The sequence below is a fragment of the Nansenia antarctica genome (genome assembly GCF_963989245.1).
Source record: "Nansenia antarctica genome assembly, chromosome: 9".
Lineage (NCBI taxonomy): Eukaryota > Metazoa > Chordata > Actinopteri > Argentiniformes > Microstomatidae > Nansenia > Nansenia antarctica.
In genome coordinates, this window is record NC_137679.1 from 38256664 (window position 1) to 38268966 (window position 12303).

General features: G+C 49.0%; 1 protein-coding gene across 1 annotated transcript in view; it reads left to right on the top strand.

The window, feature by feature from the left end:
* The window catches only part of map1aa (microtubule-associated protein 1Aa), a gene marked incomplete at both ends in the record, with an annotated part of 43101 nt that extends 32994 nt beyond the window's left edge, over window positions 1-10107 (top strand). The window contains 6 exons of the mRNA XM_080539747.1: window positions 519-601; window positions 925-1065; window positions 1400-5334; window positions 5638-8882; window positions 9260-9486; window positions 9952-10107. Of these exons, the coding sequence (XP_080395873.1) occupies window positions 519-601; window positions 925-1065; window positions 1400-5334; window positions 5638-8882; window positions 9260-9486; window positions 9952-10107 (7787 nt within the window). The remainder of the gene's footprint in view (window positions 1-518; window positions 602-924; window positions 1066-1399; window positions 5335-5637; window positions 8883-9259; window positions 9487-9951) is intronic.
* Between the last annotated feature and the right edge of the window lie 2196 nt (window positions 10108-12303).

Genomic DNA, 12303 nt, shown 5'->3' on the forward strand with positions numbered 1-12303 from the left:
TGCTATCATAGCGTCTCCACAGGCTAGCAAAGATGGCGCCGTTAGCATCACAGACACTATGATAACATCCTCCGTAGTATCTAGTCTATCTCAGTCACAGACATGTTCAACAACAACACGTTTTACAACAAGGAAGGGATACAACTAATAAACATGTTAACTCACTATTCACCTTACATATGTATCAACATGTAGCTGTATCAGCATGTAGCTGTATCAAACTTTTGGTTGGCCAGAGACGGCAAGAATCAATTGCTCCTCCATTGTTAAAACTTTTTGCTCAAACTTCCCCCGCTGTGCACACATGTTGCGTCTGCATCGCATGCGACATGCGTCAAGCCCATCCCACCAGGTTGCGTCAGAACGGTGGGTCACGGTTCGCGGTGTGCACGAAGCTTAAGGCACTTAGCCCTGAGTTACTCCAGGAAACCGTGGATCCATGACTAGAATGTTGTTGATGTTGTTGTTTTTTGTCTTTCTTATCCTTGTGTTTTGTTGTCTTTTTGTTTCCTCTCCAGGGCAGAGAATCCTACAGTATAAGGGTGATGTCCTAGAGACTGTGGTGTTGGTGAACCCGTCAGAGGAAACCACTGCTTCAGAGGTACGTACTGTATGAGTCACACAAGACTAGATAACAGAGGGCACAGAAAAGACAAAGAAAAGGTAACAGCAATGGCTTTGACACAGTAAATACAGTGTCGTGTTTGATGTTTGTCAATATAACCGTTTTAATGAAATTACTCTTCCGATTTAGTTTACTGGTAAGGTATATATTTTTATATTTGATGCTTCAAATGTGTGACACTCGCAGCATGCTAATCTCATCAATTGTTGTGTTCTCTCTCTCTCTCTCTCTCTCTCTCTCTCTCTCTCTCTCTCTCTCTCTCTCTCTCTCTCTCTCTCTCTCTCTCTCTCCTGCTCCAGATCTGTTCTCTGATCACTAACTCTGCTGGACAGAAGCTGCTGGTCCTGACTGGTCAGAGCTCCGAGCAGGGCGGAGACATCTTACTACAGGGTGGAGCATTTACCTGGAGACACTTCTCTGACATCATCTCTGATCCCAGAGTAAGTTATACTAGTAGGCAAGACTTTACTATAAGATGACCGTCACATGTACGCATTGGTACTTATTGGACTTTAATTACACAGGATTTGGAATGCAATTACCTAACATACCACAGAGTTGTAAGGGAGTTGTTCTATGGGTGATTGAAACTGGACTGATTCAATTCCATATTAGCTCTAATGCAGCCAGTGTGCCATGAACATGAAATAATAACATTTAACTATAGATGTTCGAAGTCTTCTAATGGACAAAAAACATCATGATTTCTATCATGATTACTCAGTTAAACAAAATCTAATATAATGTTTTTATCTGCGATTCCCCCTCTCCCAGGTGAGCGAGGTCCTGTCCAGCGCATCGTCAGACAAGAAGCCCAGTCTAACAGTTTCCTGTCTGGGAGACGGGGGCTGGAGCTCCCTGGGCCATAGCCAGGAGCAGACGCACCTCCAGAACTTTTTGGAATACCATCTGAACCCTGACCCCGTGCTTCCCGACATGGAGGGAGTCACAGAGTTCACAGAGTACGTTTCGGAAACGGTGGACATCCCGTCGCCCTTTGACCTCCTGGAGCCCCCCACCTCCGGGGGCTTTCTGAAGCTGTCCAAGCCATGTTGCTACATCTTTCCCGGGGGCAGGGGTGACTCCGCCCTGTTCGCCGTCAACGGCTTCAATATCCTGGTGGACGGAGGGTCCGAACGAAAGGCGTGTTTCTGGAAGCTGGTTAGACACCTGGACAGGATCGACTCGGTGCTGCTCACCCACATCGGGGCGGACAACCTCCCTGGAATCAATGGGCTGTTGCAGAGGAAGATCGCGGAGCAGGAGGAGGAGCAGTCCCAGGGATCGGGATCAAACACCTACAGTGACTGGATGAAGAACCTGATCTCCCCTGAGATCGGTGTGGTGTTTTTCAACGTCCCCGAGAAGCTTCGGATGCCTGAGTCAGCGCTGAAAGTAAAGCGGAGCATCGAGGAGGCATCCCTCACGTTGCAGTACCTCAACAAGCTTGGCATCAAGCCTGAACCTCTTCACAGGGTAGTTACCAACACCCTGGAACCCCTCACTCTTTTCCATAAGCTGGGCGTTGGCAAGTTAGACATGTATGTTCTGAACCCTGTGAAGGAAAGCAAAGAGATGCAGTTCCTTATGCAGAAGTGGGCTGGTAACAGCAAGGCCAAGACTGGGATTACGATGTCCAATGGTAAAGACGGAGAAATCTCAGTCCCTTACTTGACTTCAGTAACAGCTCTTATCGTATGGATTCCTCATAGTCCCACGGAGAAGATAGTCAGGGTGCTTTTCCCGGGAAATGCGCCACAGAACAAAATCTTAGAAGGGCTTGAGAAGCTGAAGCACCTAGATTTTCTTCGGTACCCAGTGGCCACTCAGAAAGATATATCCTCTGGAGTGCCGCCTCCAATCATAAAACAAACAAAAATGAGGTCAAGAACTGACAGCAAAGAGAGCCTAAAATCCCCCAAATCGCCCTCGGTCTCTAAGGCGACCAAGAAAGAGGCTAATGGACAGGAGGAGGAATCCAAAAGTGACTCGACTAAGGAGAATAAATCCGAAAAGAAGGAGGAGAGGAAAGTGAGGAGTGATAGTGTGAAAGCCAACAAACAGCTGAAAAACAGCGAGGCGGCACCTGAGGCAGCCAAACTGGAGAAGAAGAAACTGTCCAAGGAGAAAACAGTGAAGAAAAACCTCAAGGAAAAGCCGATCAAGATGGACGAGAAGAAAGACAACGAAAAGAAAGAGATCAAGAAAGAAAATGAAAAGAAAGAAATCAAGAAAGAAAATGAAAAGAAAGAGATCAAGAAAGAAAAGCGTGAGGTGAAGAAAGATGACAATGTCAAAAAGGAAGAGAAGGTGAAAAAAGAAGAGAAGGTGAAAAAAGAAGAGAAGGTGAAAAAAGAAGAGAAGGTGAAAAAAGAAGAGAAAAAAGAAACAAAAGTGAAGGAGGATAAAAAGAAGGATCCAAGTAAGCCAGAGCTGAGAAAGATCACCAAGCCTGACCTGAAGCCCTTTACCCCTGAGGTCAGAAAGACCCTACACAAGGCCAACAAGACACAGGCCAAACCCAAGATGGACAAAAACAAGACAGACAAAAACAAGACTGTGAAAGAACCGACAGTTGAGAAAAAGCCGGTGCCAAAGAAAGCCCCTGAAGAGAAGGCTGCATTGGCAGACAGGTCCATTGTCTCCTCTCCAGAGGATCTCACCAAGGACTTTGAAGTTCTGAAACAAGATGAGCTCTTCAAGCTGGGGAGTGGAGCCATACAGAATGATGTGATGTCTGTGCGTCCTGGATTCGCAGATTCTAAACTCCCTCCCCTGATTTCCTCTGATGAGGTAATAACAACTTCTACTCTATCTAAATCTCCAGCCAAACTGGCAGAGAGGGATGAGGATGAGGGTGCTGACATGGATGACGATGATGATGATGACGACGATGATGATGACGACGAGGAAGAGGAGAGCAACAAAGAAGGGGATGTATTGAAGAAGACTGCGGATATGGGGAAGAAGGAAGAGAGGGATGTGAAAGGAAATGCTAGTGTGGATAGAAAATATGAAGAGGAGAAAATGGAGAAAATGGAGAAATATGACAAATACTCCACAAAGCCAAAGAAGAGCGACAGCTCTGAGGAAGAGGGCGATGTTATTGAGAAAGCAGATCTGGAGGGAGCGGAGGATGACCAGGAGCGGAAATACAAAACAGAGGAAGCTAAAAAGGAGAAATCAGGAAAAGAGTGGGACTCCAAGCCAACTGAACATAAACCCTTTTCAACCACAGCCTCCTCTGGCCCAGCAGCTGCCTCTGCTACCGCCTCTGAGCACATCTCATACATCCAGGATGAAACCATCCCTGGGTATTCTGAGACAGAGCAGACCATCTCTGACGAGGATATCCACGAGGACACGGAGGACAGGATCCCACCGCTCCACTACGACGTGGGCTCCTATGACATCTCTGTCCCTGATGTCCCTGGATCCTTCGACTCCATGCACGGCATGAGGGAGATGAGGGCCTCTGACATTAAAGCCAGAGGCTACATGGGGGGCCACGATCCTGTGTTAGCGGCCTACCCTAGCATCATCACCGCCCCCCTAGCAGAGGAAGAGCACATCTCCTCAGCCACCTCCATCACAGAGTATGACAAACTGTCCTCTTTCCCCACCTCCGTGGCAGAGGACCAGTCCATAGCGTCAGTGACGGCCCTGAAGACTGAAGAGACAGGGAGAAGTTCTCTGCAGCTGGACACTATCAACAGCGTCCCGTCCCGCACGGAGGCCACCCACGGGAAGGACCACCTCCACTCCGCTGGAACCATCTCTCCCACGTCCTCTCTGGAGGAGGATAAGTGCTTCAAGTCCCCTCCGTCAGAGGAGTACCAGCCCATAGTTCCCGAGATGGAGGCTGGTGGGAGGATCAAGCCCGTCCCCGTGGAGGAGGATGAAGAGGAGGATGAGGATGAAGACCAGACTCCCAATGTTGACATTCCTCTAGGGAAACTCCAGGAGGGCTATGAGCACGCGGCAGCCATGTTGCTCCTAGAGAAAGAGAAATCTCCTCCCTCCTTCATGACAGCTCCGCCACTTTTCTCTATGTCCTCTCTCCCGGCGGCTGAGGGAAAAGGGAAACAAGATCCCCTCTACAAAGAGGAGTCAAAGATTGGATTTGGAATGAAGCCTGTCTCTCCTCCTCCATCTTTCGCCAGTGGGTTTTTGTCCGGCTCTATGCAGGACAGTGAGGAGAGATGTTTCAGCCCAGATGATAGCACCATGAAGCTGGCCTCTCCTACTCAGTCTGTCACCACCAGCAGTTGCCACTCCCCCACAGAGGAAAGGGCTCACAAGATGGAGGACAAAGAGGACAAAATGGACAAAACTAAAACAGAGACGCAGAAAACAGACAAATCCGCCATGCTGGCAGACAAGGGTCTCTATGGTGACAGGACAACATTTGAAGAATCAGACGAGGAAGAGGAGGAGGATGAAGAAGATGATTATTATGTGAAAGCGGATCTTAAACCCTGTGTTAAAGCTAAGCTTCTGGATGAGAAGGAGGGGAGGTTCCTAGATGATGAATACACATGTGACGCTAAATCTCCTAAAGAACAGAAAATCACTGAGCAAGAGAAACACAAAGAATTCGCTGAGGAGGTTGACATCTTATCCAAGTATCTGCAGAATACACAGGCCAAGGCCGCAGACAAGACACAGGTCTCTGATACCACAGACCAAAAACCTAAACCCCGGGTCATGTACTCAGACGAGGAAGATGATGATGATGATGATTATGATGAAAAGGATGATGTTGTTTCTCCAAGTCGCACAGGGTCCAGACCTTTATCAGTAGAGCAAAGCAAAGCATTCGACTCTAAAGATCACAAAAAGGACGCAGAACTATCTGACAAAACAGATATGATTGATGCAGAGAAAAGTGTTCATTTCAGTCTGTACGCTTGCCCAGAGCGAGAGGCCAGAGAGAAAGGCTCAGAGGAGGATAGAGAGAGAGAGAGAAGACAGGACACCCCCTATGTCCATGGCAAGACGTTTTCTTACAGTGTTGATATCTATGACAACAAAACAAGCTCTGCCGACTCATATTCATATGGATCCAGTATTCAGCAGGAGCACAAAGATAAGATGGGAAAGGACAGTGGAAAGGAGGAGATGGGGAAGGACAGCTTCAAGGGTGAGATGGACACGCAGAAAAAAGATTCCACATTCCCCTCAATGGCAACAGACAAGGTGTCAGAGAAAGAGGGATTGACTAGCTCTTACGGAAAAGATTCTTCCCCCTCTTCATGGCTTGAGTCCAAAACGTCTGGGAGACAATCCACAGGGATGGAAGAGGAAATGTTCGAGCACAGCAGTGAGAGCAGATTCCCATCCATGGCTGATCAACCCAAGGCCACGTCCACAATGTTGTCATCAGAGAAGGATTCCTTCTCTTTGACAGGTCACACTGAGGAGAGGGACACCTATAATTTTTCCACTATGACCAGTTCTGCTGCTGGCAAAACCTCAACAATTAGCTACCATGACAAAGGTGCAGCTCTGGAGGTTGATATGCGGAAGCTAACAGCCAGAGATGAGGAAGACTACGATGATGTTGATGATGTTGACGATGATGATGATGATGACGACGATGAAGATGACGAAGAGGAGGAGGAGGGCGATGAGGAAGGTGCCAGTGACTCAGATATGGAAAAAGGTGCCAAAGAGAAATCTGAAAAGCAGGATAAGAGTCCATTAAGTGAAACTGTGACTTTTAATGGTGCCGAGTTTATTGTTTCTATGGCTGGCTATGGGTTCAACAGCCAGGGAAAGCCACCAATATCACCAACAACAACAACATCTGGACACATTGAGTCGACCATGAACAGCTCTAGTCCGTACACAAAGAATGAAGATATTTTCCAGAAGGGCAAAGCCGACAGCTCATTCCCACCGTTCAGTGGAAAACCTACTGACATGGGCTCCACAGGGTTCTTTGGCTACTCTGGGTTTGATTACTCATACGGAGGGGAGAAAGACTCCAGCCAGACCACAGGGAAAGAAGACGGAAAAGATGAATTCTCTCTGAAGTCAACAGATGACAAATATTACCACAGCGAGAGAGCTGAGCATGAGTTTGATAAACAAAAGACGCCAGAAATTGTGAGTAAGAAAGCAGGGGACACAGCGGTGTCCTCTGGCTTCCATTACACCACCACCTCCGCCACGGCCTACTCTTCCTCCTCCTCGTACAGCCACTCCTCCTCTACATCAGGCTCTCTCTCCACCAGCCGGCAGTTCGGGGAGGATCTGGAGACCCCCGCCACCGCCTCGGACCCTCTCTCCAAACACGACATGGACAGTGCCGGGTTTGAGTACTCCTCCTTTAAAGACGAACACTCTCTGGTCATGGACTCTCCCTTCTCCAGCTCTGGAGGCTTGGTGAGTAAAGATGAATATTTAGAGGTGTCTGAGAAACAGATAACAACCGCCACTACCACGGCTACATCCACCCCAAGTCTGGCCCGGTTCTCCCCTCTCAGCCCCTTCGAAGAGATCAAACCCTTCCCCTCTCTCTCCTCCGCCTCAGCGGACAACGAGAAGAAGGAGCATTTGGCCTCTGCTGCAGGCGGGGTCGTGGACAAAGGTCCCCAGTCAGACTGCTTCTACAAGCCTGAGTGGGCGGAGGAGTCCAAGCTGCAGGCTGCCGGTGGGTTTGGGGCCTCAGCGGGGCTCTTCTCTCAGCCCTCTCCGCCACACAAGGAGAAGGAGCCCATCAATACGGGCCTGTTCGGCGTCACCTCGTCACCCCGCCCGGACTCGACTGGCAAACACTACTTTGGAGACTCTGACAGTAGCGAGGAGGAGGAGGACGAGGAGAGTTACATGCGTGAGATGGCCCTAACAGGCCACAGGTCTCCTTCCACCGCCCTGGCAGGCAACCTCTCCTTCTCTGATGAACACAGCGCCACCGCCACCACCACCACTACCACCACCGCTAAGACAGGGGGCGGTCTCCCGGACGTGCTCAGCTCATACATGCCCTCCTCTCTGCAGTCGACGACCAAGCCGGACACAGCCAATGGCCCCACTGAGGTCAGCATGAGCTCTCCCGTCACCCCTGGAGCAGCAGGCAGTGTGTCCCCAGGCCTGGGGAAAGCAGACCCCAGCATGGGGGCCAGCTACCTGGAGGACAGGAAGATGAGGAGCTCCTATGAGTGGGAGATGCAGAAGCCTCAGATGGGCATGGTTCCTGGGGACTCCCCTGCCCACTACCGCCACGAGGATGAGTTTGAGGAGGAGTGTGAGATGGAGCCGGAGCGCCCCGCCCGCCCTCTCTCCCTCTCCTCCACCGACCACTCCTTCCGCTCCCCCTTCTACGCGGAGGAGGCGAACCGAGGAGGAAGAGACGACCACGTTGACGATGACGACGACGACGACAGCGACACCGACCTCCCTCCTGACGTGTGCAGAGGAGCCACCTCCTCCTACACCAAATCCGCCTCGCCCGGTTACTCCGCCTCGGAGCACAGGCAGTGCAAAGGAGACCTCTCGCCCTCCTTCATCAACCCCAGCATGCAACAGCTGTCCAGCGACGAAGAGGACGAGGAGCGAGGACGCAGGAGCGACCAATCGCAGGAGGGGGACGAGCATGACCTGTCGGTCAAGAGGAGGGATCACAAGCAGCCTCACGCCCCCCAGCCCCACCACGCCCAGAGCAGCTGGCCCCACAACCCAGGAGGGGTATCTGGAGGGCTGGCCTTGGCTGGAGAGGACACACCCCCAACCTCCGTCAGCGAGTCTCTGCCGTCCCAGTCAGACTCTGGCGAAGGAAACGTGGACTCCGATGAGGATACAGAGTACCTCCCTGTCGATAAGTCCTCCGCCATGGGAGGGGGCAACCACCACTCCTCCTCGTCTGGGAGGAGCCACGACCCCCCTCCCGCACCCCTCATGGACCCCCACCCCCAACCCCCTCACCCCGACGTCTGCATGGTGGACCCCGACACGCTGACCAACGATCTCAACCGAGCGGCCGACACCCCCCTCAAGAAAGACCCCAAACCTAAAGGTTTGAGGAAGGCGTCAGGAAAGCCCAAGTCGGCGTCTCCAGCCAGGCGTAAGAGGTCTCCCATGCCGGTGAAACAGACCGCCTCTCCTCGCAGCTCCTCGCTGAAGAAGAAGGAGGCGGAGAAGAGCTCCAGGATGTCCCGTCTGTCGGACGGACAGGCCTCCAGAGACGACGACCTCTCCAGGTCCAGCTACAACCCAGGCAAAAGCCTGGCCAACGGCGTCAAGAGTAGCTCAGGTAAATGAAAAATGTTAATACTGACCTTTAAATGTTTTAAGCTGCAAGCTTTTGGGTTAAAACTATTATTTTGGATCTCATGGATGGTCAGTCCTTGCATCCATAGTTCTGGCTATACATTTAAGAGTGGTTGCGTCTCTCCAGCCCCCATCCCATCTGTTTTCCCAAAAAAGTGGCAGGGAGCCACTTTCAATCCCAGATTGTCCTTTTAAACGTATCCCTATTTCATACAATTTTAGACATTGTCCACTTTGTCATTATGTTCTCCCATCTACATTAGAAAGTGTTCATTATCTATATCTAAGAAGGGTATTCTTATATATTATATAATATCATATATAATATTCTGACTTACCATCCCTTGACTCACCATCCAGGCTCTCAGAAGTCCAGTTCAGTGGTTCCCCCCGGGGCTCCCATCTACGTAGACCTGGCCTACATCCCCAACCACTGCAGTGCTAAAAACGTGGACCAGGAGTTCTTCAAGCGGGTTCGCTCTGCGTACTACGTCGTGAGCGGGAACGACACCAGCAGCGAGGAGCCCAGCCGAAGGGTTCTGGATGCACTACTGGAGGGCAAGGCCCAGTGGGGATCTAACCTTCAGGTAACACTCTAGGGTATCTAGGGTACCTCCCCAAGTTCACCACCACAGCAGGGGAGGATGGTGCATGCAGAAATCGGAGCACAGGCTCATTGTAATGCATGAAATGGAATGGAACGAGGTATGGTATCAAACATGTGATCAAGCCCGTTCTACCTCCACCGGTCTGCCCTGCACCACAGCCAGCCTTAGATAAAAGCAGTCAATGTTATGTAGTACATCCCCTTCAACTTTCATCATGTTTATTCTCCTCCACCTCTTCTCTTACCTCTATTCTTCCTGCCTTTATTCACTGCCTTGAATTGCTTTCCCTATACCTCTATATTGTATTTACTGTATATATTATCCTTCCCATCCAATGTCATCTCTCTCTCTCTCTCTCTCCCCCTCTCTCTCTCTCTTCTCTCTCAAAACAAATCAAAATCAAACTCTCTCTCTCTTTCTCTTTCTCCCCCACTCACCCCCTAGGTGACGCTGATCCCCACTCATGACACAGAGGTGACCCGTGAATGGTACCAGCAGACCCACGAGAGGCAGCAGGACCTCAACATCATGGTCCTGGCTAGCAGCAGCACTGTGGTCATGCAGGACGAGTCTTTCCCCGCCTGCAAGATTGAGTTCTGAGACCCCTTCTCTCTCTCTCTCTCTCTCTCTCTCTCTCTCTCTCTCTCTCTCTCTCTCTCTCTCTCTCTCTCTCTCTCTCTCTCTCTCTCTCTCTCTCTCTCTCTCTCTCTCTCGTCTCTCTTGTCTCTTTCCCCTCTCTCTCTCTCTCTTTGATGGAACACACAGCTTCCCCGGTTTAATATCTGTGTTTTTAATCTGTCTTTTCTATAGTCTGGTACCCAAATATGTTTCTGTTTTAGGCACCGCCACTGTCAATGAGGGGTGGCTAAAGCTGAGAACGATCTGGCTACCAGCCTTACTTTTCTAGGGGTTTTATTTCATATTCAACAGCCACATGCTTGGTTATTATCATCATTTGTACTATGAAGGTGCTTTTCCAATTACCATGACCATAAACAGGAAGAAAAATACACAAAGTGCATACTTTATGACATCCAGTTAAAAATAGTCTTAAAGCAGAGTGAAGCTTGTCTGAGCTATCATATTTTCATTGTGCTTTTGTTTCTTGGCCCTTTAAGGCAATGGCTGTTTTGCCAAGAAAATACTCTTAGCCAAGAGAATACTCATAAATCTCAATTTAGTCACAAAGGGATATTCGTGAGACATTCCCAGTTATACTGGGGAAAACGTTTAATTGATTAATGTTGCCTGATTAATATTAATATAATGCAGCTACATAATTTTCCTCTAATTGGACGAAATCAAAGCACAACGTTGCCCTACCAGCCAACAACAATAGATTTGTTTTCAGTTGCATATGAATTCACCTTCATCTGATGAAGTTATAAACTCTACACTATAAGTTGTTGTGTTTAGTTGTTGTACGCCATACATACTAACGCCAATGGCAGTAACACACAGCACAGGGTTTGTCATTGGCAGTAAGTTACAATACAGGGTTTATTTACCACGAGATGAGTGTGCTATTCATCCAAACAATATCATTCCTGTTGTTGAACTTTGTGCATTATGGCACAGTGACATAGTGATAATATTCTCCAATAGTCTTTGAAATGTTTGGAAAATTATATTTGCAGTGTATAAGTATTCGTGTATAAGTATAAGTGTGTCATGCAATTTCAATGTTTTATTTGAAAGGTGAAAATCAATTGTCATGGATTTCTTTATCATATATATATTCATACAGTGAATCATCACAATCAGTGGTTTCAGATTGTCGAGTCTGCTACATGTAGGAGTGTTCCCACTCAAGCCTATTTCACACTGCAGAGCTGCAGAGCTGAGCCGAGCTGAACTATAGTGGGCCGGCCTGGCTACACATCCACCATGCTGGAACAGTGCCGGAAAGGACAATGTGCAAAGAAAATATCTGAGCCGGCACAGTATGGTTCGGGTCGGCCGTGTAGTGTGTAAAGAAAGAGAAAAAAAAAGAAAAGAGGATAATCTCCAGATCTTTACAACTAGGTCATGGACCGTTGCGTCATAGCTTGCTTACTTTGCTTATAACGGCGGTTAGTATGGTGGTTCAGTAGTGGCGGACATTCTAAGCAGCTGGCTTGTACAAATCAACTCACTGGAGACAAATAGAGGAGGAGAGATACTACACGATCATAAGACAACTAATCTCCATTTTACAACAACAACAAAAAGAAGCTCTGTGGCGGTGAAACAAATGCAGATGATGTAATCATGCTCAGATTGCTCTGTCAAACATGACCCTTTGAAAGACACGGGCTTGATTGAAGGATTTGCTTCAAATGATAACACTGTAAAAGTGTGAGGAATGTACTCCAGCAGTGGAGGCTGGCAGAGGTAGAAATCGGAGGACAGGCCTCATTGTAGTGCATGGAATGGAATGAGGAATGGTTTCAAACATTACGCTCATTCCATTCGGTGCGTTACAATGAGCCCGTCCTCCGATTTCTACCTCCGCCAGCCTCCCCCTGGAACCCAGTTATGATTACCCAGCAATAGGAGCAGGTGGAGGTGGAGGTGAGGTGGCCCTGTAACCTTGAGAGGATTGTGAACCTGGTGTTTGAGGTGTCGTAAGACTGTTCCCTGTGTGTGGTGTGTGTGCCATGCGTAAGCCACTGCACTGATAAACATAGTGGGACGGTTTGGTAGATAGCTGAGGTTAGCCTTTCCCACCTGTGCCTTTCTGTCCTGGTGTGTGCTGAAGAGAGACATAGACAGATGTGTGCTTGAGGAGTCTGTTGTGGCAGAGTCATATAGAGA